This window comes from Pleurodeles waltl, chromosome 12, assembly GCF_031143425.1.
Source record: "Pleurodeles waltl isolate 20211129_DDA chromosome 12, aPleWal1.hap1.20221129, whole genome shotgun sequence".
NCBI lineage: Eukaryota > Metazoa > Chordata > Amphibia > Caudata > Salamandridae > Pleurodeles > Pleurodeles waltl.
In genome coordinates, this window is record NC_090451.1 from 552,828,766 (window position 1) to 552,856,672 (window position 27,907).

General features: G+C 44.2%; 1 protein-coding gene across 1 annotated transcript; it reads right to left on the reverse strand.

Annotated features, from left to right (window-relative positions):
* Window positions 1-1,286: 1,286 nt before the first annotated feature.
* On the reverse strand, window positions 1,287-27,601 carry LOC138268192 (chymotrypsinogen 2-like). The gene is made up of 7 exons (XM_069217614.1): window positions 27,495-27,601; window positions 21,897-22,000; window positions 15,745-15,824; window positions 13,635-13,713; window positions 12,992-13,172; window positions 10,140-10,273; window positions 1,287-1,543 (listed from the first exon to the last, which is right to left on the reverse strand). Exons 1-7 carry the CDS (start codon window positions 27,544-27,546, stop codon window positions 1,382-1,384), a joined length of 792 nt encoding a protein of 263 aa, XP_069073715.1. The 5' UTR covers window positions 27,547-27,601; the 3' UTR covers window positions 1,287-1,381.
* Window positions 27,602-27,907: the final 306 nt, after the last annotated feature.

The following is a 27,907-nucleotide window of genomic DNA, read 5'->3' on the forward strand; positions in this document are numbered from 1 at the left end:
CACACTGGCAGCGCAGGCCACTTGTAAATGAGGCCCCTTGGGCCATATTTATGGTCTGGTTTGCATCGCTTTTGCACGATGCCATGGAAGGCCACCTTGCATGGCCCTGCCTGGTTTCATAAATCTCGAGTAACACAAAGCAGTGCAAATCACTGTGTTACATTACTCTGCACCAGAGAGGAGTTTCCACGGGTGTTGCGAGGGTGTCTTACACAACATCCATGGATTTTGACAGATTCCCCGATTTACACGATAAACTTGTAAAGGAGCCAAAAAGATACACCCCGCCAAGAGAGGCATAACGAGGAGAAATATTTCTATTTCTCCTGTTTTTTCCTCTATGTGTGATGCATTATGCAGAGGAGAAAGCCTTTCAGGATTGTTTTTGTGCAGGAAGGTGTCCCTTTCTGCACAAAAATGATCCAGGATGCAACACAGGCACCATTGTACCATGGTGCTTTGGCTCTAGGCTGACAAGAGGGCACCAGCACAGGGGAAATGACAGGAACGTGTCGTATTGAATAAAGAGGGCACATTCCTGCCTTTCCCTGTGTTGCAGGACAGCGCAACATGGTGACTTGCTGTGCTGCCGTGTGCCACCAAGTCCATAAATATGGGCCTTTATTTACAACAAAGCAAATCCACTTACCCTGTGGTGCAAGGGTGTCTGCATTGCTACATGACAGCCAAAAGTGTGCCAGGGAAAAGCAGATTAGCACCATTACTTACTAGATGTGGCGCTTTTCTGCTGTCTCCCGTTCATGCAATGCAGTGCAGCAACTTTACTTGCTGCGCTGTGTTGCATGCTGTCTTTGTAAATCTGGCCCCTAATATATTGCAGTACTCAATATTCCTATCCGGTTGAAAGTATTTGGAGTGAGCTTAATTTATGCAACAGTACTTCACCCAAGGTTAGTCTCTTAATTCACTTCACAAATAGGGTCGGCCTGAAATCTTAAAAGGACACACCTTTATTATGGAATGTGTACAGGTGGATCCATCTTCTCTTCACAGTTCCAAATCACAACTTTCATGCAGGAGTCGTATAACATTTTGAACGAAAACTTACTTATCAAGACGAATGATTGCAAACTGTCAGTTTCTTTGGTCGAACTGGCCTCTTTGCTATGTACTTTGTTGCTTCCAATTGTTATCTTGCCCTCCTACCGTCAACAAACCTCCTCGAACAAGCCACCCTTCAGTCTTTAAAGCTGCCATCTAATTATTTCACAATAAACTGATACAAGTTGCTGTATTTGGTAATTATTGAGTAGAAACATCAAGAGTCAGTTACAACCATTTTATTGCAATTTTTGCCATATTTGCCTGCGAAACCGGCAATCAGTTTTCTTGACATTCTTTCTGATTTTCATTTCAGAACTCAGTTGGCAGCGATGATCTGATCAGCCCAGGCCCTGAGCTCGGTGACGCGGGCGTAAACTCCAGGAGTGGCGGGGGAGCAGGTATTGCTTCCCCAGGAGACGATGCCCACCAGGGTCCATGCGCCATTCTCCTGGCACACAAGAGGGCCACCAGAGTCACCCTGAATGAGGAAAGAAACACGATTGAGTTATCAGGTTATGCCATCAATGCTGTCAAAGCCCATCGTTTCATTTGTAGGACCAGAAACCATCAGACTCCGTCGGTCCATTCTGTCACAGAATTGGGACTGCAGTCCAGCTCAACCTCTAGTATTCCTACCAGCGATGGCCCAGTTGAAGGGGTTACCAAGTCACTTCCTCCTCCTTCCTAAGTGAAAAAATGAACGATCCCAAGCAGGAATGACTTGAAGTTTACCCCAAACTTACCACCCGGTTTAAACTCTCATGAGAACTCTGGGTTCTAGTTTCTACCAATGGAATGGACTATCTAGCCCATATAATGTGCATACTACTGGAGTCTGTCGCGTACAGATGGTCATTGTCGGCTTCCATTCGACTTACAGTCGCCTCTGTGTTAAATCTCTGACAGCTGGGCCTACCCTTCTTGCTGGGACACCTTCTCCGGTTCCATTTTGCACCTTAACATTTTATATTTGGTGTTCATATCCTTACACATTAGATACTAGTCAGTTTCTATCACAAGTCGCATTCTGCGAGAGAGCTGAGTTGCCAGACTTGGGGGGGCATTCTAACCCTGGCGGTAAAAACCGCCAGGGCGAATGACCGCGGTAGCACCCCCAACAGGCTGGCGGTGCACCGCTGGGCATTCTGACCGCGGCGGTTCAGCCGCGGCCAGAAACGGAAAGTCGGTGGTCTACCGCCGACTTTCCGCTGCCCATTTGAATCCTCCATGGCGGCGGAGCGTGCTCCGCCGCCATGGGGATTCTGACACCCCCTACCGCCATCCTGTTCCTGGCGGGTCTCCCGCAGGAGCAGGATGGCGGTAGGGGGTGCCGCGGGGCCCCTGGGGGCCCCTGCAGTGCCCATGCCAATGGCATGGGCACTGCAGGGTCCCCCATAAGAGGGACCCGCAAAGTATTTCAGTGTCTGCTAAGCAGACACTGAAATACGCGACGGGTGCAACTGCACCCGTCGCACCTTCCCACTCCGCCGGCTCAATTCTGAGCCGGCGTCCTCGTGGGAAGGCTGTTTCCCCCTGGGCTGGCGGGCGGACTTTTGGCGGTCGCCCGCCAGCCCAGGGGGAAGCTCAGAATCACCGCGGCGGTCTTCTGACCGCAGAGCGGTGTTCTGTCGGCGGAACATTGGCGACCGCCTTAATGTTTTCTTGTGTTTAGTTTGCTTATAACGTACACAATGCAAATGGTGCAGTACGACACTGAAATGGAATAAGATGAAGATGGCATTTCATATGGCGAAGTCTACCATAATAACAAGGCTTTGGATCAGCTTACGAAGATCAGATACACAGGGTACGAAGATCAATATCGAAAGTTCCATAGGATATATAGAAGATAAAATGTTCATGGGCGTGTGCTACGGATGGGCAGTGTAGAGTATAGAGACCGGGACGAATAGGCATTTACAAGGTCTAATAAACATTAAAATGACGAGGCATAAATATATATAAGATTATACACTAAAACGCGTCAAGAGAAGTATCAGGCAAGGGAAAAAGGGAAAAGAGTCCCTTGCACTGTGGTGTAAGGATACCTGTGTTGCATGCAAGATTGTTTTTGATCAGGAAGAGGCACCTTCCTGCACAGAAACAATCCTTAGAGGCATATTTCTCTATGTGAGTTGCAAATAAAGATATTCATCCTTGTTACGCCTTTCCTGTGGAGACATCTTTTTTTGGCACATTCCCAGGTTTGCCAGGTTTGGTAAATTTGGGAATGCATCAACAACCATGGGAGTTGCATGGGAACACCCACATAACACCCATAGAACTCCTCCCTTACTCAGAGGAATGCAACGCAGCGATTTGCGCTGCGGTGCATTACTCCAGATTTTTTAAGCCAATCAAACCACGCAAGGTGGCTTTTTGTGGCTTCAAAAATCTGTCTTGGGCGTTTGTGGTACAAACATGAATCAAAGCTCTCCTATATATGCACCATGGTGTATTTGACTTGGCAGCTCGTTCCAGAGTCGGGGGTCTGCTACAAAGAATCATCAGTCATAATGTTGCTTGTTTCTGGATAGGTGTGACTGAATGATAGATTCTGCTGAGTGAAGGTTGCTTGATGAGGTTAGGTAAAGTTTTTTTCTGCAAATATGGGGGATTGCACCTTAAATATATGTTTGTGTTACTCAGAAAATCTTGAATGTATCTCTTTCTCTTGTTGGCAGCCAGCGTATGATTTTGGAGTGCCCTGTCAAAGGTTCATGTTTTTCGGACCACAAATCATCACTTAGCAATGTTTTGCACCTTCTAGCGTGTTTTGATTTGGTAGGCTGGCAGCCAGCAGTACAGAGCATGATTCAGAGTTTAGGCCATATTTGATCAAAGTCCCCACTGCCTTAGGATGATACTGGACGGAATGAATGGACGAGTTCTTGTGAGTCGGACTTAATTGAATGAGCAATTTTAAATTATTGAGTTTATATAACACAAAAAGTTAACAGATCATTTGAAGCAGTTATAGCTAATGCTAATACATAGGGGCATAGTACCGAGCCCCTTTGCGTCATGGTTGCACCACACAACGTGGTGCAAGAGCGCCACAACGGAAATATGAGATTTATGAAGCCAAGTAAAGCTTCATAAATCTGAAGTGATGCAATGCAGCGCAAATTGCTGTGTTGCATTAGTCTGTGCCAGGGTGGTGTTTCCATGAGTGTTGCATGGATGCTTCTATGCAACACCCATGGATTTTGATGCATTCCAAGATTTACCAAAAGTGGTAGACCTGGGAATGGGCCAAAAACCTCCACCTCCACGGGTGAAGCGCAATGAAGAGAAGTATCCTTATTTACTCCGCATTTTTTCCTCCTTCTATGTGTGCTGCATTCTGAACCACACATGGAAAGAGGAAAAAGCCTCAAGGGATTGTTTATTTGCAGGAAGGTGTAGGAACCTACCATCTTCCTTGGCATGTTACCCCCCATTTTTACCTATATGTCAGTATGTTTTTGCCTGTCTCACTTGGATCCTGCTGGTGAGGACCCCAGTGCTTATAGTTTATGGTCCAATGTGTGTGTCTGTATAGTGCTTGACAGTGTCACTGAGGCTCTGTTAATCAGAACCCCAGTGTTTATGCTCTCTCTGCCTTTAAATTTGTCACTGTAGGCTAGTGACTTCATTTACCAATTTCAATTGGTACACTGGACCCCCCCTATAAGTCCCTTGTATATGGTACCTAGGTACCTAGGGCATTGGGGTTCCAGGAGATCCATGTGGGCTGCAGCATTTCTTTTGCCACCCATAGGGAGCTCAGACAAACCCTTGCACAGGCCTGCCATTGCAGCCTGAGTGAAATAACACACACGTTATTTCACAGCCATTTTCACTGCCCTTAAGTAACTTATAAGTCACCTATATGTCTAACCTTCACTTGTTGAAGGTTAGGTTCAAAGTTACTAATTGTGAGGGCACCCTTGCCCCAGCAAAGGTGCCACCACATAGTTCAGGGCCATTTCCCGGGTCTTTGTGAGTACGGGGACACCATTACATGCGTGCACTACATATAGGTCAATATCTATATGTAGCTTCACAATGGTAACTCCGAATATCGCCATGTAACATGTCTAAGATCATGGAATTGTTCCATGCATCCTGGGGGCTCCACCATGGACCCCCAGTACTGCCACAACAGCTTTCTGAGGCTTGCACTGCAGCTGCGGCTGCTGTCACCTCACAGACAGGGTTCTGCCCTCCTGGGGTCTGGGCAGCCCAGTCCCAAGAAGGCAGAACAAAGCATTTCCTCTGAGAGCAGAGTGTTACACCCTCTCCCTTTGGAAATAGGTGTTACAGGCTGGGAAAAGGTAGCCTCCCCCAGCCTCTGGAAATGCTTTGAAGGGCAGAGATGGTGCCCTCCTCGCATAAACCAGTCTACACCAGATCAGGGACCCCTTGTCCACTACTCTGGTGCAAAACTGGACAATGGAAAGGGGAGTGACCACTCCCCTGTCCATCACCACCCCAGGGGTGGTGTCCAGAGCTCCTCCAGTGTGTCCCAGACTTCAGCCATCTTGTTTTCCAAGGTGTGGGGGCACTCTGGAGGGCTCTGAATGGCCAGTGCCAGCATGTGATGTCAGAGACCCTTCCTGATAGGTCCTTACCTGATAAGGTAGCCAATCCCCCTCTCAGGGCTATTTAGGGTCTCTCCTGTGGGTTCTCTTCTGATTCTACTTGCCAGTTTCCTTCAGGAATCCTCTGCAACTACTACTTCATCCTCTGACCTCGGATCAACCGCAGCCTGCTCCAGGAACCGCTGTAACAGCAACAAAGTATCCACAATGGATACTTTTCCTCTGCAACTTCAGCTTCAGCCAGCAACTGCAACAGTTTCCATGGTGTGCACGCTCTGAGGACTCCCTATCTTCATCCTGCACCAGAAGGACCGAAGACATCTCCTGTGGGGTGATGGAGTCACTCCCCTGCTCCAGCAGGCACCTTCTAAGACTATGACCGGTACACTAGGACTCCTTTCATGGCAACGACCATGCTGCTAAGCCCACATAGACTGTCTTGAGGTTCTGCTGATGCAATTTGGAGGAGGTAAGACCTTGCCTTCCCTGAGAGCGACAGTACCCCTGTGTGCTGCATCTTCTTCACCTCCTGAGGCCTCTGTGCACTATTTGCTAAATTCCTTTGTGCACATCCTGGCCCAGGTCCCCATCACTCCATCCTGCGATGCTCAACTTGCTGAGTTGTCCTCTGGCGGCGTGGGACCTTCCTTTGTTGTGCTGCACCAACTGCGTTATGCGCCTCTTTTGTCCCCGTGTCCTGGGACTCGCGTGGGTCCTGTCTGGTATCCTGAGGGTTCTCTAAAGTGCTAAGAGCCCCCTCTTCCTCCTCACATAGAGTTGAGCCCCCCCAGGTCCCTCCTGGGTCCAGCCAGCGTCATTTTGATGCAAAACGCACTATTGTCGTAACCAAGGCTTGTTGGTGACTTCCAACACGAAATCACGTCAACATCCATCTTCATGTCGTGGGACATCCTCTGCATCATACAGGAACCCGCTGGCATCTTCCTAGGGTGCATTCCTGCAGTCTTTGACTAACCGGGTACTCTTCTTTTGCACTCTCTTCTGGGTTGGCATGGGCTCCTGTCCTTCCTGGAAATTCTTTTGACTTTTGGACTGGGTCACCTTCTTTTGCAGATCTTCAGGTACGGGAATCCAGCACTTGTTGTTTGCAGACTTGGTTGGTTACTGCAATAATCCAATCACGAGGTGTAGTGTGTCCTGAGGAAACTTGCAGTACTTTACTCCTGCTTTTCTGGGCTCTGGGGTGGGGTAATTTACTTACCTTTACCGTATTCTTACTCTCCCAGGGATTCTTCACACACTACACTTGTGAAGGGGGGAATTTGTGATTCGCATTCCTCTTTCTTAGTATATGTTTTGTGTTGCCCCTAGACCTATTTTCTCCCTTTGCATTCTATAGCATTTCCTATTGTTTGCACTGTTCTGTGACTATTTCCTTGTCTAATTTTGGTGTCTAGTGTATATATTGTGTATAATACTTACCTCCAGAAGGAGTATTGTCTCTAAGACATTTTTAGTACTGTGTCACCCAAATAAATACCTTTATTTTTGGTAACACTGAGTATTGTCTTTACTTGTGTATAAGTACTGTGTAACTAGAAGTGGTATTGCATGAGCTTTGCATGTCTCCTAGTTCAGACTAAGCTGCTCTGCTATAGCTACCTCTATCTGCCTAAGCTGCTAGAACACTACTGGAAGGGTCACTTTCTGTACAAAACCTGTGCAAGATTTACAAGCACACCACTGTACTAAAGTGTAAAGGTATGTGCGTGGCCCTAGGCAGCCTGTATGTGTGGCAGCGCTTGGGAAGAGAGCGACAGCATCATATCAGTACACATATTGCAGTCTTGCTCTCTTCAACTCAAGTAAAGTGCTGGGTAGCATGAAATTTGCCCCTTAGAATCATAAAACACCCTACTTCCGATTACATTCCCCTCATGACTGTTCATGCCTTATTGGCTTTTCATACCTTTTGCTGATTTTATTGTAGATTATGGTGATCCTATAAATAAAAGAAAACCACTACTAATCTGGATATTATCGTGAAAAGGAGAAATGTGACTTTAAGCGGAACATGCATGCGACTTTCAGCCTGTGGACAATGAAGCCTGGAGGATGAGCCAAAGTACGTTCTACATCCAATTAAAATTAGAGCATCATTTAGACTGGACCATTGGCGTCCTCTTCAACAAGGCCTAAACATTGCCACCATCAATTTTGACCCTTAGTTGCAAAGTCGGCCAGGACATGTCAAGAGGGTGGCAGACATTTGTGAAAGCAGTGCTTAATTTTGCCTGGGGGTTGGGGATGGAAAACAAGGGCACTTTTGGCGACCAGTACTAATTATACCTCAACAAACTTTAATCCAGGGCAAGAGACAGAAAAACACAAAAGGAGGAAAGAAAGAGGGTAATAAAGTGATAAAACACTGACATGGAAGAAAGCAGGAATGAAACATAGCCTGCAAAAAATATATAAAGTGACAGGGAGTGTCTAGTGGTGGATCAAAGAGGGAATAGGTATATTCAATTCTATGCAGCCTTGGTATTGGACTCCCCAATCTTTATGACTCCAACCACGACCTTCAGAACAAAACTTTGGGCCACATGACTTATTCATTTACAAATTAAAAGGAAATCAGGGAGGAAATCTGCCAAGAGGCTATATCTGCTACTCTCAAACCCAGTGGCAGCGGGCTATAACTCAACGCACCTGTTTCTTCTTTGGCGCATGGGCAAAGTACAGATACAATTCCACTTAATTAGTGCTCATCCTCTACTCGCTCTGTGATTGAGGTTACACCAAATTATCATTTCTGGTTGGAAGAGCTGGATTTGAAGTCACCCAGTCTAATTACATCTTCAAAGCATCAAAGGAAATCTTCACTACTAAGACTCCATATGCGTCAGCCCACTTGCTGAGTCTGGCTTTAGGTTGAAGCTGAAAAAAAACGCAGAAAAGAAGGAGTGGCACAGCTCAACAAAGAAGAGCTCTACAAACAATTTTTCACAGGCAGGTGTGACCCAACCTTAAAGGTGCCGTGGTAATATTTACCCTTAGTCTGAATTTTCAGTAGCCTTCCTTTGAAGCATCAGCTGCAACTCCGGTTTCCAAAGGCATAAAACAGGCACTGATATTGGATATATTCGATATTTTATCACATTGGTAATGACCTTTCGAACATGGTGGACCCAAGTGGAATCAAATTATTTGCCTTGAAGAAGTCCTTTGTTTAGGACGAAACGCGTTGGCTGTCTATGCTGTGAATGTGTGTTCTTTTAAGAAAAATGAAGAAAGAGAAGATTGAAATGAAACTACTCTAATTTAATATTGTTGGCTATGGTGCACTGCCAGTATTTGAATTATATGTGCTACCCTGTTAATGTCCCTGTTACATCTAACAGCACTGAAGGAATGCCTCGAAGAACCTCGAAGAAAAAAGGCACCATTTTTGGGCCGCTGGCACCCCTGAAACTGGGGAAGTTACCAAGACTTCTTTTATACAAGCATGATGTGATGGGAAATCACTGAGATTGCTCACAATGTGGGGCCATTTTAATCCTTTGGACTGTTTTGGGAGCATGCATGCACCTTCCATCAAAAGGGGACTTCCGTAGATTCCTGTGGCATTACCACATCCATGAATGTTTTGTGTGAGGTACTCCCTCTTGCACACTTGAGTAAAGGTACTTACACACTTTAGACAAGGAAAAATACACTTCCTGAGCACCAGTATAGGAACACAGGCTGATGTCCTATAGTGCCAGGGAGACAGCACCTGGTGTCTCTCTCCTGGTACTCAGGGATCGCCTAGGGTTTTAATGGCCCATCATGCCATCTCTAGCTTGGCACCTCTATTACATTCCACCAACATTCTGTTTGCCATCTGGTCGTGCGAGAATTAGCTGGTAAGTATGCCCTCCACATTCCAAGATGGCTCGAGTTTGTCAGGGCCCTGACTGGCCTTGGATCCCACCACCTAAATAATGCGATCTCTGCCTCCAAACGCTGCCTTTCAATTGGTGGCACGTGATGGGACCTTACCGGAGGGAGGCCATATCTTTTCTCTGCCAAGTCCTAAAGAGGCGAGTAAAATGGATGCAGAGGGAATATGGAACTGCGTTTGGATATAGGATGCTGTATTCCAGATAGAGGTGTGTAGTTGGTTATACTAGCTGGTAGGCACATAGACAGGCCTGAAGCAGAGTGAGTAGGTGGCCCCACGGGGGTCTTACTGAGTTAACAGATAAATGATTAAATGAGAGGAAATCTTGGTGAGTGGGGAATTGTGAGCCGGCCAATTGGTACATTTCGGAATGCGTAGGGATATGGAGAGGCCTTTTGACGGATGGATCCCTTACTTTGACATGTAAAGAAACACTGTGAGTTTGAAAGGTAATTCCAACAGGTGAAAACGACAGACAACGATGCTGCACTGATACAGTGGAAAATGAAGGGGGTGATGGACAGGGCACAAAGGAGACTAGCTGTAGAGACAAATAGTTAGTTAAAGTATAAATGTGTTACCATGCAGGAGGAAGCCCCATCAGCTCCGGCGCAGATCATGACGTCGGCGATCTTGTTGCCCCAGTACTGCTTGCACTCAGTGTTGGTCAGGAGTGGCAGGGCTACTTGCTGCAGCTTCTCTGGGGTTTTGCTTGCTGCAAAATAAACGACAACTACAGCTGCCATTGATCGGTAAATACATCCAATGAGCTATGGTAGCTTCTAAAAGCGCCAACGCCCAAATAAAGCATAACATAACTACTAAATGAAAGCTGCCTGTTAGGCTCATGCATCGAATGAAGATCCCTTAAGGTTGCCCATCGAGGAAGCCAAGAAAATTCCTTCGCCTTATTAACCTCAGTGCCTGTCCATGTCCTACCATAACATCGACATTTTTATATCGACCTACACAAATATAGCGATTGTACAATATCAACTTCTAACATGTCATGAAGTTCAGGAAATGTGGGGTTTGAGTGCTAAATTTATAATTCTGTATTTTGAGTACCTTGATCATGTCGGTAGTCGATACTGTAGAGTGGAGATATATGTAGGTTGATAGTAATGACCTAGATTTTTTGACAAAGGAAACCTCTGTCCACTCACATATATGAGTCAAGTAGAAAGAATAAACTAAGGGTGTGTCAAATTTCCATAATACGTTTTTGAGTAATTCCACAAAATTATGTGAAATTACGCAACATGCAAACCCGGCATATAGCGCTATGTATTTTTTTTAAAAAGCACGAAAAACGCAAGCGTTATGAACAACAGCCACTCACATTCTGCAATGTTCCTCTGCTCTTGTGCTAGAATGTTGCCATTTACATACGTGGCTAATGTCATATGTTCCGGAATTCCATGTAATAACTAGAACACGAAAATCCCAAAATTACATGAGATTTTGCCGGTTTAATGTAAATTGCAGCCGGGCCTACAATAAACCTGGATGAAATTGTTAACTCTGATACTGAAAACTGACAAAGTGTGCATTTTTGATGTGGGACATGTAGTTTATGACAGGGAGAGAATACGTGGGAACGATTAAAGGTTCACTAGTTGTGCTAATGAAAGTGCCGAGCAGTGATGCTACCAGTGAAGTGTTTTCCTCATTTGGCTCAACCCTTCTCGAGTTGTTCCTACTCTGCATGACGTTCTTTGTAAAACTGCTGACACGCGGAAGCATGCCAGGAAAATGGATCCGGAAATGCCTTTGTGTCACACCATGCAACTCTTCAGGGTAGAACACATAAAAAATGATCTCACACTAAGGCTGAGTTCGAAAACCATGGGATGTTTGGACACTGCTGCTTGATTAAAGACGGATCGCCTATTTACTGCTTACTTTTGGTGGCATGCATTCGTTTTTTTTACAGTGGGCCCGGGAAATAGCTCTATTTATCTGGAATATGTGAAAGATTTCGGCTTCCTGTCGACAAAGATGGATGTAGCAACAGTGAAGTGGCTGGTACCCAAGACTTTGATCATGTACTTTCGAAATTATTGAAATTAATCAACTAAAAAAATACCCGTGATAATGTGTAGACGGGAAAAATGAGGAGCCATTATTCTCATCACACCAAACTCCAACCCTTTATTAAAGGAGTTGTCTCCACAGTAATGGAACAAATAGAAGCTGTTAGTAGACAAATTGTTAGCAGGGACTCCACTATTCCACATTTCATGGTTTTAGTCAGAGGCCGAGAATGAATAGTTGGTACCACTTTAAATGTCATTTGTCAGTCAAAGACCTTTCTCAAACATGCTCAACAATCACTGCCATGTTGCAGACTAGTCAATATCATATGTATTACAGAAGTGAAGGGTCTGCTAAAAGACTAAGGGGCATATTTATACTCTGTTTGCGCCGAATTTGCGTCAAAAAATTTGACGCAAATTCAGCGCAAACTTAACACCATATTTATACTATGACGTCCGACCCCGCAAACGTCAAAATTCCTCTGTGTGCGTCATTTTCTGGATGCAGGAAACTGCCTTGCGTTAATGACATGCAAGGTAGGCGTTCCCGTCCCAAAAATTATTTTAAGGCCTGTGCGCCTTATTTATACTCGCACGTCATTTTGATGCACGGGAGGAGGCGGGCCTTAAAAAATGGCAAACAGCCTAATGTGTGCCGTTTTTTAACGCCTGGGTGAGGGCAGGCGTTAAGGGGCCTGTGTGCTCACTTCCATGGTCTCTGACCATGGAAGCAGTCCACATGTGCCTTTCTTGCCCCCGGGACACCCCCTGCCACCCTCGCTCACCCCTGGAGGACACCTATGGATGGGGGGACCCATCCCAGGTAAGTAGAGGTAAGTGTAATTTTTTAATTTTTTAAAGTGGCCTAGGGGGGCCTAACTTGGGCCGCCCTACATGCCACTGTGCCTAATGGCCATGCCCAGGGGACAGAAGTCCCCTGGGCATGGCCATTGGGCAAGGGGGCATGACTCCTGTCTTTGCTAAGACAGGAGTCATTTTAATGGGGGTTGTGCGTCACAAAAATGGTGCAAGTCCGGTTAGAGCCATGATTTTTTACTCTAACCTGACTTGCACCATTTTTCGACGCACAACCCCAATTTTTTTTCCTAAGCCGGCAATCCCTGGTTAGAGTCATTTTTGTTTACTCTGACCAGCCCGCAGTGCCGGCTAACGTCAATCCATAAATAAGGCACCCGCCTGGTGTGTTGGAATGGCGTTAGCCGGCGGAAAATGTTTTGACGTAAACCAGCGCCAGCGCTGGTTTGTGTCAAAAAGTATAAATATGGGCCTAAGTCCTACCCTTTGAAACTAGAAATCATCCCTTCACACATGATGCCTGGCACATTAAGGCTTGCCCCCTCTCCCAGGTCCAAAGAGACCATACTCCACCGTACCGCTGGAATCTGTGAGGCCCCATCCGGTAGTGACACACCTCATGCCACCACTAAAGTTTCCAGTTGAGTCCGCCAGGCATACCGGGGACACACGGGGACTCAACTTGGCAGGAGATGCCAGCTTCAAGAGGGTGATGTCATTCTTGATGGTAAAAATGCTGAATTGGGGGTGTTTGAAGACCTAAAATAGAGGGAGAACGAGAAAGAGAGAGAGAGGAAACAGATTTTATGTAGCAAAGTAGAAACAGAAAAACATATAGAATCAGTGTCCACCCCTTTTACCTGCAAAAAGGGTAGTACATTTAGTTTAGCAAGAGGCTTACAGGCCTGTCCAGGAAGATCAGCAAATACCTTACCTTCACAGTTGTCTTAAGGATTTTTAGGACACTGAGCAAGTCATATTTTGGGGCCCCCTGTTTGTAACTTTCATGACCATTTTCTGCTAATTGAAGCCCATGTGATGCCAAATATACTTTCAAAAACCAGGTTTACACAAAAACAGTTAAAGTATGTCTTTCCAGGCCCCCAAAATCCTTAAGATGCTACTTGGCATAGAGGGAGAGAGAGAGTCAAAGCCCCCTTAGAAGGTGGGAGCCCAGGGCAATTGCCCTCTTTGTCCATGCCTTAAAACTTCTCTGCTTACCTTGGCAATAGTCATGACTTGTAAATCCTCGCTTGGAGAGGCATGGTCGAATTCTCCCAGAATAACTCGATGACTAGTTCTGTAGGAGAAACACAGGATGAGGAGAGTTAGAGATAAGCTAAGCGTTAGGGCTCGAGTTATAGTTACTTGAACTAACTATAACTGCTAAATTTCTATGTTTTTGTGCGAATAAATTAAAATCCTAACTACAACGTCCCTGTTAACTTAGGGCCAGATTTACAAGAAACTGGCACAGGGCCAAAGTTGGCAGCGCCTCACCAGTTCTGAAATGCAGGGATGCAAAAAAATACGGCACACCCCTGTATTTCCCCTAGCGCTGGTGCTAAATTTAGCTGCCAGTTCCAATGCAGCCATCCTTGCACCAACGTGCAAGGATGTCTGCTTTGAAGAGAATGATTGTTTATGTGCAGGAAGGTGTCTCTTCCTGCACATAAACAATCTACAATGGCGATTTGGCACTTCTATGTGTGCTGTAGAAGGCAGCACACATAGAAGTAACAAATCGTGATTATTGAATGATTGTTTATGTGCAGGAAGGGACACCTTCATGCACATAAACAATCATTCATGGTATTTTGCTCTTTCAGATTGCAGCACACACGGAAATAGCAAAAACACGACCGCTGAGGTTGAATTCGTTTTTGGTGTTGCCTCATATTTACGAATTCTTGTAAATCTGTGTCAGTGTCAAAAGCAATGGGTGTTGCAGTGGAGTGCCCACAGCAACACCCATTGCTCACCCCTCTGCCGCAGAAAACTGCGTCAGAAGGGCCCATATTTACAAGGCGGTGTTAACTCACACAAAGTGGCTTAGTGACGCCTTGTAAATATGGTGCAGTGCACAGCATCACCGAAGGGTCACAAAAAGTGACGCTCCGGTGGGGATAGGGGCTTGTAAATATGCCCCTTTGTAAAAATATATATACATACATACCACCACACGCACAGAGGGCCTTTGGCTCAGCCCTCTTCTTCCACTGGTCTGTTAGAGTATCACTCTGCTTTTATCCATATTGTTGCTTGGGGTAGTGGTTCAGTTCATATCAGTCATTTGCTCTCTTGTCCTGTGACTAACAGCATTTACTGATCACATGCGCACATTCTCCTGAAAATAAGTGTGCTGCAGTTCCAGGGCTGGTTGGCCAATCCTTTAGTCTTTAATGTTTTCCTTTTATAGTTGCCCTTTCATTTCTTTTCTTCTCCTTTGTTATTTAAAATTTGCTTAAGGGGATATTAAAGCTCCCCAGGCAGTGTTAACTGGACATTGCTTGCCACTCATATTATCTGTAGTGTCCCACATAGCAACTTCCTCTTAACCAGGCAACAATTATGTAATGTGTATTATTGGTTTACCATTCCAAGAAGGCCAACATATTGGTTCTAATTGTGGAGGCCATGCTGGAACTTTAGATAACAGTAGAATATGTACGATACCACTGCAAGAAGCACATCCGCCAGCATATGACCACTGTTTTTAATGGCAGCATGTTTCCTTTTTATCTATTTGTATTCTTTAGTTTATCTTGCAATATTGTTGCGTTTATGTGTGCTTGATTATGGTTCTATCAGAGGGTGAATGCAAGAAAGAGCCAGTGGATAGATGAATGGATGCATGAGTGAAAAGATGATCAACAGGCTGCGTGGAAGATGACTTACTGAATGCCTAAACCTATAAATAACACAAAAGGCATGTTCAGCCATAAGCCATTCCTTTTGACATTGCTAAAGCTTGTTTTCTGTAGCATCTGTTTTTGGACTGTTTCGCCATCTTTCACTTCTCGGTGCTCTTGAACTTCTCTCAGATTGTAAAATAGTCTCAATAAATTCAGTGCAGCTGAAAGACTTGAATGGCCAATATTGAAATGGCCATACCAATATGTTCTTGTGGCTGATCGAAGATGCGATTGAGGTTGACTATGCTGTAACTATGCTGCATACCTAGGGCTCAAGCTGATGAGGCAAAAGAAGCCAACGGTTGAAGGTTGCTGACCCAAATCCCCTTAAAGCAAATATAAAATTCAGTATGTGCACGATGAATGACACAAGTACCAGACAGGTGAAATCTTAAAATAACGGGCTACATAAATACCTGACACTGCAGTGGGCTGCAGTCACCACCCAATTCTCATTAATGAGAGAGCCACCACAGAAGTGGAATCCAGTGCTGTCCTGCAAAGCAGAGTGGACTGTTAGTTACAGATTTCGATGATCGACAATGCCATTTGCCCACCTCCACTCAATGGTGTTATCATCAAAGTCTAGAGTGCCCTGTGGAACTTACAAAGTGAGTGGATTTTGTTGTACAGCAGTGCAAGCCTCTTCAATGCCACACTGTATATCAACTATTCTGAGGGACATAAGAGCTAAGCCATCTTCTTTCCAGAATATTAGGACTAACTGACCTCCAACAGGTAAACTCACCTCTTCTGCGTGCTAATGGAACTTTGTTGTTGTAAAGCTAAAGGTCCAAGGTTTCCAGTTTTTTCTCCTTTTATCTCTCCTGTGTTCAGCTTTCATCTATTCTGAACACTTGCCAACTTTCTTATGTTACTTTTGAAGACAGACATCAAAGCAGGGTTTCATCTTTGGAAGTAACATACCTAATTTCACCCACATACTTTTGCCCTGTGTACATACAATGCAGCACCTTGTGTGGCCCTGAGTGGCTTCAAAAATCTGGATTAAACCAAAGCAGAGCAAATCAATGTATTGTGTTACTCTGTCCCAGGGAGGCGTTCCATGGGCATTGCAACATCCATGGATTTTGGGGCATTTGCAGATTTACCACAAGCGGTAGACCTGGGAATGCGCCAACATGCTACGCCTTCCCAGGGGTGGTGTAATGAAGAGCAATACCTTTATTTCTTCTTGTTTTACCTCTTTCTATGTGTGCTGCATTCACACATAAAAAGAGGAACATGCCTCAAGTGATTGTTTTTGTGCTGGGAGGTGCACCTTCCTGCAAAAAACGGTCCTCCTTACCACCTTGCATGGGGGCAAATTCTGGATAGGACTGTAAAAAATTCAGAACAAAGGATCAAAATTAGGGCAAAAAGCCAGGACAAAAGATCAGTTTTACAGACACAGCCAAAGAGAGGCCATACCCCACTACTTTATCGGTGCATTTATTTACTATTTTCTACACAGCTCTATTTATTTACAATGGTCGTTTTGTGATTACCTCTAGGTATGCTACGTTCAGGTGGCACATTATATCCTGATTCAATAGTAAATTAATGCCCTTGAGTATGGTGTCAAGGCCATCACCCCTCCCCAAATTTACCCAATCTTTCTTGGGGAGAAAGAAACAGCAACATTTTGATTATGTTTCTAAACATTTTAAAAACCTATGGCAAACAGCTGAGAAACGTAAAGGTAAATGACCTTCTGTTAGTTCAAACAAGTTGAACAAAGACATCTAGCCCACCTCAACCTCCAGTGAACTTTAAACCTAAAACAATTAATGAGGCAGAGCAGATGGTGTGGGTGACAGTCTCACACCTAATGTCAGGATGTGAGGTACTCACATCTTGTCTGTAGTCTCAAAGCACTAGATTGTGCATCTGGGACTCTACATTTACCTCAGAACCAGGAGCCCGGACTACAATTCAAAGAGAATTAAAGAGGAGGATGAAATCAAGATCAGATGAAAGATCCACAGCAACTAAATCAAAGGGCTGTTGCTAAGAAGTGGATAAATAAGGCTGAGAATAACAAGGTGGGGCAATTCCTAAAATCAGATTACATGGGTCCACCATGAGAATCAGAAAATATTGCATACCCAGGGAGTTGTTTCAGCAGACAGGAAAGAAACTACAGAGGCACTGTCTGTTGGTTAAACAAACAGCTTCCACCCAGGCAAACTCTTCTGGTGCAATGGTACCCTTGTTATGCTTGTGAAGGGTGAGCAGGGGCCAAACCCCATGGAAGGTTGTGTTGAGCAATTGCCCACTCTGTCCTTGTCTTAAAATGGTTTTGCAGTTGAGCCAAGGCCAAACCAGTGTTCTGACCCATCCTAAGTGCCAAAGTACATGTAGAACATTCAAAATACTTGGGATGTAAATTACACAAACAAAATGTAAGAACATGATAAAGATTTTAGAATGGAAGAAGTGTTTCTTTGGTATATGATAGTATTTTCCCTTCCAAATATAGGTATACCCCAGGCGGAAATGGGAATTAGTTACCTTTCAAAACATAGAGATTAATATCTACCATTCCACCACTGATTTGCAGAATGGAAATCTGGGCAATCTGGATGGCTAGATGGCTGTCTGGCCATCCCCTGCATAAAAAGGGGTTTAACCGTAAAGACTTTAAGGAGGCTTACTGCATGAATAATCTTTTCATACCAACCATTCTACAGAACGCTACCTGGGGTTATTCCACACAACTTTCTTTTGCCTTACTAGACCTGAAAACTCACTAACATTAAGAAACCCTATGCTCCTGCACTACTTTTGCTAGGCCTTCATGTTCTCACAGAACAGCCATGCTCGGGGCAACTCCATCAGTGGCATGCTGCAGGCCTCTCAAGATTGGGGAATTTGCTTTTTAGACAGCGAGCTACTAGATTTCTAAACCCTTATAGCAGATTACCATCTTCACCCGAGTAAAATCCTTACTTATGAACACCTCAAACAATCATTAAATGCCCCATTTCACGTCTGCCACCTAGCACTAACCCACATGAGGTGTGCCACATACTCTGCACCATAGGGACTGGTGCCACACTAAAAGGTTGGGTGTACAGAGCTTTCCTGCAACATGGAGACCACTCCAGTGTTTCTCTCCATACTACCTGGGAGACTGACACGGCCAAACCTCTGCACGATGCGGACTGGGCTTAAAAAAATTAGACTACCCCAACAAAGTATCCAGCCACTGCCATTTTAAGTATATTTTAATATTCTGAACTGAACCTACTTTACACCTGTCTGAATTAACAAAATAAACATGGAAGCTGTAGCTGCATGGCCTTGCTGTATGCAATTAGATGCCGATTTGCTTCATATGCTTTGGTCTTCACCCACACTCCTTTCATACAGGCAGAGAGTTCTTGAGGTGCTATTGAACTCAGTGGGCCATGTACTAACAAATTCCACAGAAGTGGTCCTATTGGGCGTATTCCCCAGCCCTACGTTTGAGAAATCCTTCACCAAGTTCCTCGACCTGTCTGTTCTTCTAGCAAAACCCAATATCTCTCTAGACTGGAAGGATTTACTTCCCCAACTATGGTAATTTGGACCAAGGTCTCGCTCTCCTGTTTTCGATCTGAGAGCACCATGTTACACAGAGAAGAATTAACAGGCCTGAGAAAATATTTTATTGCACAGATATGGGATATTTTGGTGGAGGGCTTTAAGACTGCACTAAGGGCAATAATTCTCCCCCTGCAAACCACCCAACACATACACTCTTGGTTTCTATGTACTAGTTTTTCTTGTCACATCTAGGCCACTACACAAGGCAGTGGTCTAACGGTGCCTATCTCTTACACACTTTTCTGATTTCTCCACTAGAACACTTTCTTCTGTGCACCCCAGGGTTCTTGCTCTGTTTTCCTAAGCTGATAGGAAAGGCAGCGGCAACTGGGTAGGGGGTGTGGAGGGACATTTTGTTATGGATCAGTTTGTTAAACAGAAAAAAGATAAAAATTGTGTGCTAACTCTTCATAAATGTATTCAGCCTAGTACTGTTCTGTAAATGTAAGGTGGAAAATGTTGCTACTTATCTGACTACCTGATTACTATCCTGCTACGCAACCTCTTTTGACATACAACAATAAAATCTTTAAAAAATATGGTAGTGTTTCAGTTTAGTACATTATATCACAAAATTGCATTGATATTTATATGAATTGAAAGTTTCTAAATATGAACTTTAAAGCATTCATTAACCGTCCCTCTTGGCAACATTACGAGTGAACAAATTGAACCAATTGTCTGGTGTCCCTTACATCATGGCCAATATTATTGTTATGGATGGTAGAACATTACAGGCTTATAAAACATACAAGTGAGTTTTTTGTAATAGTCCATCTTAAACTGAATTACTTCAAAGTGCTCTCCAATGTCATTTTCAAGTAAATTAGAGACATGAAGTAAATTGATGTGACTTAGGTCATTCAATTTAGTCATGCAGGAAATCCAGTATTTGAACCCAGGCTTTCTGATCACACATAGTGCACGTAAGCCACTGACTAGGTTAATTTATTTTTCTCAATCCCCTTCAAAGCCAGAAGACAGTGTTTTTGTACACTTCTGTAGGATGAATAGTACACTTTATTACATAAATACTGATTACAGGTGAATCCGACACAACATCTAAATAAGAAAAAGGTGCATAATGAAGGTACGAGAAGGCAGTACACCATATGCTAATATCACTGCTTTTTTCACACATTACATAGCTATTCAATGCAGCGGTTGAAGTGCATTAAAAAACATATGGATACTGCTGTGGGACAGGGTCATTGAGTGTAGTGGCAGAATCAAAGGTGCGGCCAAAAATAACTACATATTCTGTAACTATTTTGTTTATCTTTCGCCATCAAGAAACTGCTGATAAAATAACAAATACCTTAAATGAAAAATAAATGGAAGTTAAACTAATCAGTGGAAAATGCACTATTTTATGTTATAAACCTCCATTAGTTAATGCTGCCATTTCAGATGTCTGTACGCAATCAGAGGCCCATAGAATTGAATCCTGTTTGGTGCAGCAGGGAAAGTGACCTGTGTATTTTTAGCGCTACTTGGGCCCTGAAAGCACTGAAAATATGTAAATCGTTATCAAGACCACTGGAATTATGGGATTGTGGGGTCATGGCGTTTTTCAAAAAATTATAGATCTGCCTCACTTGCCATTTAATCCAGCAGCTGCTGCATAATCTGAAGATTTTGACAAAGAATTTGTCAGCTCAAACTGTTCAAAAGTTACTAAAATAACAGCAACAAGTGTTTTGCCACAATGTCAAAGGTCCTTTGCTAAGGTTGACTTCTCACCTTTCTATTGCTATGTTGGGTGTTTAGCTGAGGTGCAACCTATGCCCAGATAGTCCCAACAAGTGTAAAAAGGAGGAAATAATGATGTAATACTATTAGACAATGTGCTGCATTACGCAGCATAATTTACCTTTTTTTGATGCATAATTTATTCAACTCTGCCACATAATTTGGCCTTTTTCTGCCACTTAATTCCAGTGGCCCTTGTCATTATTTTAAACGTACGTTACAAACAGTATGATATAGGCAGCCACAAATGCGCACATAAATTTAGTTTAAAGATTAAAAGTGCTTTTAAAGTATAGATTTTAATAATAAACAGATTAAAACTAGTGCATACATGTTTTAGAAATGTCCATTAAATGAAGCCACTCTATAGTTCAGCTAGGAACACCCTTGCAGTGCCTCTCAAAAAGAAAATATTTTTGTCATCAGGAAGCTTCCTGTGACAGCATCTGCTCCCAAGCAGCTTTTACCTTTGCAGATTTACCAGTTGAGCACATTTCCATTTCTTTCAGGAAGCATGCATCCTGACAAGAAGGCCTGTTTCTTATCAGTCTGCCGCTCCCTCTGGATCAGAGCACAGGTGACGCCCTCCCTTACACTCTAGCTGTGGAAACTAAATTGTCCCAATGAACTTTTGTCCTTTAGCCCAAATTATGAGGGAATGCCGCCAGTTAAACCATGCATCACATACAACAGATGGTAGGGCTATCACAGACAGTCTGTGAAAATTACAGACGGGTGGTCACCCTAGCCTTGCCATGGTGCAAAGGTGCTTGCGTTGTCACTAGGCATCCAAAACAGCACTAGTGCAGTGGCAAAAACAGGAATGTGCTGTATTCTTTTAAATACGACGCATTCCTTCCCTTTCACTGTCATGCGGCGCAACAAGGTGACTCGCTATGCTGCGCTGTGTGACTAGGCCAAAAATATGGCCTCAAGTATACTGACAAGTGGCTCGGTGCAATGCAACGTCTCGGCTAGCCGCACGTGTAAACAATGAAATAATTAGCTAAATGTCCATCTCCGTTTGTTTTCATCAGTCAGGGCAAATGAGCTTTGTCTGTGCTCCCCTCAGAATTGGCACTGTTCGGCCCAATCCCGGTGCAAACATCTGAACCTAAATAATAAGGAGGGCGATTTGGAGTGCTTGCGAATTTTGGATGAGAGAGCGCATCTTTTCCATCGCAACATAGCTGGCACTGAACAAGAAGAAAAGTAGGGATCTCACCTGCAGTGACACCTGCCAGGGCCAGGATCCGGGTATGGCCTCCTCTCCGTTCACAATCCTGGCATAGCCGGAGAGCACAGGCTTGATGGCGGGAACACCGCAGCCTGAGAAAAGCAATGCAAGACATCTGTGACATTTGGTGCAGCATTCATGCTTGACAAACACAATTGTAAATGCAGGAGAAAATACATCTTCACTGGGCCTAAGTGCGATACGATGGCTGCCCAAACACAATAATGTACTTAATAGACACCGCGTGACAGATTTACTCAGATTTTGCATCAGGGTCGCGTCAATTTTGTGGCGAAGCCACGAAGCCCATTCATTTCAGAGAGTTATCAAGCCGTGCAGTCACTTGCATGGTTTAATAAACACAAAGCAATGCAACGCCACAGGCTGCCTTACATTACTTCATTACTTTGCGTCAGTGCGGAATGCCGTGGGTGGGGAATGGGCGTTCTCATGCATCTACCCATGGATTTTGACTCAATCCCAAATTTACTACTGTGAAGAAACCTGGGATTGCGTCACAATCGTAAACCTTACCAACAGAAGCATAACAAGGAGAAATATCATTTTTTCTCTTGTTAGTTCCTCTTTCAGTTGTTTGTGTGCCATAAGCTATCCCTTTCTGCACAAAAACAGTCTGCAGTAATGCAGGCACCCTTAGCGCTAGGCAGCACACAGTGTGCCAGCGCTGAGAGGCAGAAGAAATGCACCTTATCTTTGTAGATAAGGTGCATTTCTGTTGTCTCCCTCCCACGCAATGCAGCACAGCAGGTTTGCTTGCTGCTCTGCATTGAGTGAAAATGTTTTATTTATCCCCCTGCATATCTTACTTAGGTTTTGTGTCGCCCTTGTACCCCTTGTGTTGCATAAGGGTGTCGCAAAACATTGATAAATATGGGCCTAAACATTAATTGACCCAACAAGCTGTGCCAGGCAGCCTTATGTATCATATGAAGCATTGTGAGGCTCACCCTCAATAAAAAGTCTATTCATTGGGAAGGGGTGTTTTATTCCTTTAACAAACTTAGCAGCCCTCAGAAATAGAACATCTTGGCTATTTCCAGCAAATATTACCTGATGATTTTAAATCTGTGTGTGACCCTTTATGGAGATCAAAAAGGAAGGAAGAATGACCGGGGTCAAGAAGAAAACCTCGCAGTGACAGCTTTCAACAAATGGAGCAACACTGCTAGCAGTGGTAGGCTCCATGTTTACTTGCTGTAAGGGCAGCTCAAGTGAGCTGTAGGATGAGCAGCAGGCATTAGCACAATGAGTGCTTACAGGGGAGCTACTAACCCCTAATCACTCAAAGAGAGTAGGTTCTCCGCTGTGTTTTATGACTGCCTTTGTTTAGGGCATCAACTGAAAAATTAACAAGGTGATGGATAGAATGATTGAATTAATCTTAGTGACTGTTAATCGCTCAAGGCTACATACCAGTCCATCATTTTTCACTCAGCATGCCACTCTAGACAGAGGCCTGCCTTACCCTGCTCTTTGTGGAAACAGTCTGTCCTGAACAGATTAGGATCTTTTCATAAGGGGTCGCAGGCAACCCCAGACCAGTTTTGCCCCACTGCTTGTCAGTAATGTGTAGCTTGAATTCTATGGCACAGTGATCCCAGGACCTATGGCTGGGCATACTCGTTACACTTAGGGCATCAACTGCCACAGCAAAAATGGTTGAATTAATCTCAGCCATGGGCAATTGCTTGGGGCCACATTCAAGTCCATTGTTTTTCATCCACCATGCCACCTTAGACCAAAACCCACTTTATGCAAATAGGTACCGATGCTGCTCCTCACAGGAACAGTCCGTCCTAAACTGCTAGATGAGGCCCTTTCCAAAGGGGACTACAGAGACCTCCAGACCAGTTTCACGTTTCACCAAGCTTGGGGATTGTCAGTAGTGTGTAACTTCAGTCCTGTGACACAGTGAGCACAGGACCCACGTATGGGCATACCCATCACACTTTGGTCACCAATTGCAACAACAACAAGGTAATGGATAAAATGCTTGAAGTAATCTCAGCCACTGGCAACTGCTCGGGCTGCATTTCAGGCCATTCTTGTTTGTTCACCATGCCTCTCTAGCAAATGGCTTGAGCGCTTGACAGTGCTTAGACTTATTGCAAACATTACTCCCTTTTTGTGTGTTTAATGTAACAGCCTAACTGGTCAAGGGTATGCCCAGAAGTGGTTTGTTTTTGCTCACTATACCACTGAAACCAAGCTACACCCAAATGCAGAAGCAAATCAGGTGGAAACCGGTCTTGGGTTGCTTGAGTTCCAGATCACAGAAGACCTGGCTTGACAGTTCTTCCTAGACTGTTACATTAGAGTAGGATCAACACAGATATGCATGTGGCTGGGTCTAATCTGGAGTGGCATTGTGGGCAAAATAATGATGGGTTGGAATGCTACTCTGAGCTACTGGCAGTAGTTAGCTTTAGTTAAAACATTCCTTACATCATCTTTTGTATGTCTGACTTTATTAATGGCCACATACACAAAAGGGGTGAGCCGAGGAATATGAGGTTACAGAGGCTGGGGGGACCAACAGCTTGACATCAAATGGCCAAATAAGACTGAGGTTATAAGTGTGAGTGGGAAGGGTGAGGGATGGAAACAAAATGTATACGGTGTGTGCAGTCTGACATACTTTGGGGCATATTAACATGCCCCTTGTGCCACCAGAGCGTCACTTTTTGTGTTGCTCCAGTGGCACTGTGCACTGCTTCATATTTACCAGGTGGTGCTAAGCCACTTTTTGTGGCTTAACGCCGCCTTGTAAATATGGCCCCCCCAATGCAGTTTTCCACAGCAGAGGGGCACACAATGGGTGTTGCTGTGGGCGTTCCACTGCAACACCCTTTGCTTTCGACACTGCTCCAGATTTACAAGACTTCGTAAATCTGTGGCAGCGCAAAAAAATTACACCACTCCAGTAGTGGCGTTAGCATGGCGAAACGAGGAGAAATACTTTTATTTCTCCTTGTTTTTGCTTTTTTCATGTGTGCTGCATTCTGCAGCACAAATAGAAAGAGCAAAGCTCAATCAATGATTGTTTATGTGCAGAAGGTGTTTCTTCCTGCACATTATCAATCATTCAGTAATGACTATTTGCTCCTTCTATGTGTGCTGCATTCTGCAGCACCTATAGAAGTAACAAATCACCGTTGTAGACTGTTTATGTGCAGGAAGAGACACCTTTGTGCACATAGACAATCATTCCCTTCAACGCAGACACCTTGCATTTGTGCTGGCAGCTAAATTTAGCACCAGCGCTGGGGGAAACACAGGGGTGCATCATATTTATGTAAATACGCCGCATCCCTGTGCTTCCCTGTGTTTCAGAAATGTCGCCACGCGAGGCAGACAATTTTAGCGCAGCGCCATGCTGCCCCACTTCTGTGTAAATCTGCCCCTTTGTTTCATAAATTATAATATTATAGACAGAAATACTGAAATACACTTTCAATGTTTCAGCACATTTCTGAAGTTTTCCCCACAGACCTCATGTTTTGAACTGCACAAATGTGACACTGTTACATCAGATTTTCACACATTACTCTAACAATCTGGATTGCTTCTAGCATTGGGGTCTGTATGATAATGATGTATTTACTCGTGTGACCCCTCCTGGTGACCCCATTTGTATCTGCCTTACCTTACCGTACCTTTTTGTAGCACCGACCCCCATCAATAGATACCATTTTATTTTTCCAGAGTTACAAGTGCTTTAGAACAGGACAATCATCCATAAACAGCACTTCTCCTTTGGAACCCACTGCACTGCCCTTATTTCAATCTGGTCTCTTCTCATGAAGGTAGGGCAAAAAAGTATTAGCTTCCATTCCTTACTCTTTCAATAGCAACTCAACACCTAATAAAAAAATGCTGGAGGGTTAGAATTAGGGGTCAATCCTATGATATCATTTGTGGTTACAGAGTGCATAATGAAACATCTATGACCCTCACTGTTTCGGTGACTCATGGACATATTTATGAAATAGTGGTGCAGAGCAGCAAGACACCCTGTTGCACCGCGTTACAGGGTAAGGGCAGGAATGAGCCGTATTTCAGGCAATACAGCACATTCCTGTCCTTTGCCCTGCGCTAGCACACAATGGGCTGCCTAGCGCTAATGCAGACACCCTTGCGCCGTGGTGCGAGGGGGCCTGCGTTGCATGCAGGGTTGTTTTGTGCTGGAAGGGACACCTTACTGCACAAAAACAATCCTGGGATGCTTTTTCCTGTTTCAATGTATGCTGCAGAATGCAGCACACATAGAAAGCGAAAACAAGCGTGCAGAAATAAACATACTTCACCTCACCTGTGGAGGAGTAGGTTTTTAGCGCATCCCCAGGTTTACCAGTTCTGGTAAATTTGGGAATGCATCGAAGTCCATGGGTGTTGCCTAGCAACACCTACGCAATACCCATGGAAATGCCTCCTTGGTGCACAGAAATGCAATGCAGTGATTTTCGCTGTCTTGCATTACTTGCGATTTATGAAGCTACTCAGAGCCATGCAACGTGGCCTTGCCCAGCTTCATAAATCTCACTGATGGTTTATGTAGCGCATGTACCACGTTGCGTGGTGCAAACTCGAAGCAAACCGGGTTATAAATCTGGCCGTCAATGTCTTAGTCACTATTAGCTGCACCGCTTGTCATGATGCCGCTAGACCGGGATGATATTTCAATTGCGCTACTGTTATTCATGTAATTTCCACCATTCCACGTTACAGTTTTACATGAAATTCTGCCACTATACCACACAGCGTAATTGAGGGTTGCCTGGGTAAAAAAAATCCTTTTGGACGATCACCTGAACTACGTGAAGGGACAGCACACTCACGGCTCATCTTCGCAACTCATATTTGCTACCCTTTTATTTTTGTAGATTTTTTTGTATCACAAAGCGTGTCCTCACATCAGTTTTGGACTAGAGGACGTATGTTGTGCTAAAAAAACACCAACATGCCAGATATGCATTTTGCGTAATGTCATTTTTCAGATATTTCATGGAATTATGCAAAAGAAAACTATGTACATTTCACACATCCTTAATAACTACGGAACCATGAACTGAATGACGAAAGTCTAGTAATGCTTCTACACAATGCAATAGCTCTTGCTTTCATGATTCTTTGAGAGCTACCAACATCAATGTACTTAACTTCACAAAAGGCAACATTTTAAATTGACAGTTAGGGCATGATTGAAGATATGTGCAGGACGCATTAAATTGATTGGATGAGCTAAAAAGCCAGACAATGCCAGTTTCAGAGGTGATTCACGACAAGGTCTGAAAGCAGAATGTCGATCTATGAGCCGAAACCTTAATCCTTTTCACAGATACATCATACTAGCCTGATGGTGAAGAGCATCACATGGATTCAGCTAAATGCCTACTCGTTTCTGCTGCTATGCCTGCACTCATGGCTAGCACTGTCAAATCAGAAACTTACCAGCAATGTGTTCTCTGTCCTGATAGTCCCTGCTTGGGAAAACATTGCCACTATGAGAAAACCCATACCATCAAGGTGGAGCCTTCCCTTTAGAGGAAAGTCATTGGCACTCACCATATGAAGCACCAAAGAGGGCGACACAGGACAGGAACCAAAGGAATGCCATTGTTCTTTGGAGTCAGGATCAGATGGGCTTGGACCAAGGAACCCTCAGATCTTTTTATACCTTGAAGTGGCCAATCAGAGAAGAGCTCCATTTTTATCTACCTTATCATTTGAAGGTTGTGAAAAAGGTCTGGTAAGGGGGCCTGCAGTTTCTTATCTGGAAACCTTGGACAGATAACAAGAGCTTGTTTACACAACGTGCATTTCTAGAAAAAATATTTAACATGAATGCTACGAAACATTATTTACACACATAATACTAGTTTGTAGTTATGGTTAGGTCAGAGATTGTATTGAAAACCTGTTCTTGTTTGCTTAATAACTTTGGTGCACTTTGAAGAATGTAAAATTAAAACATTCAT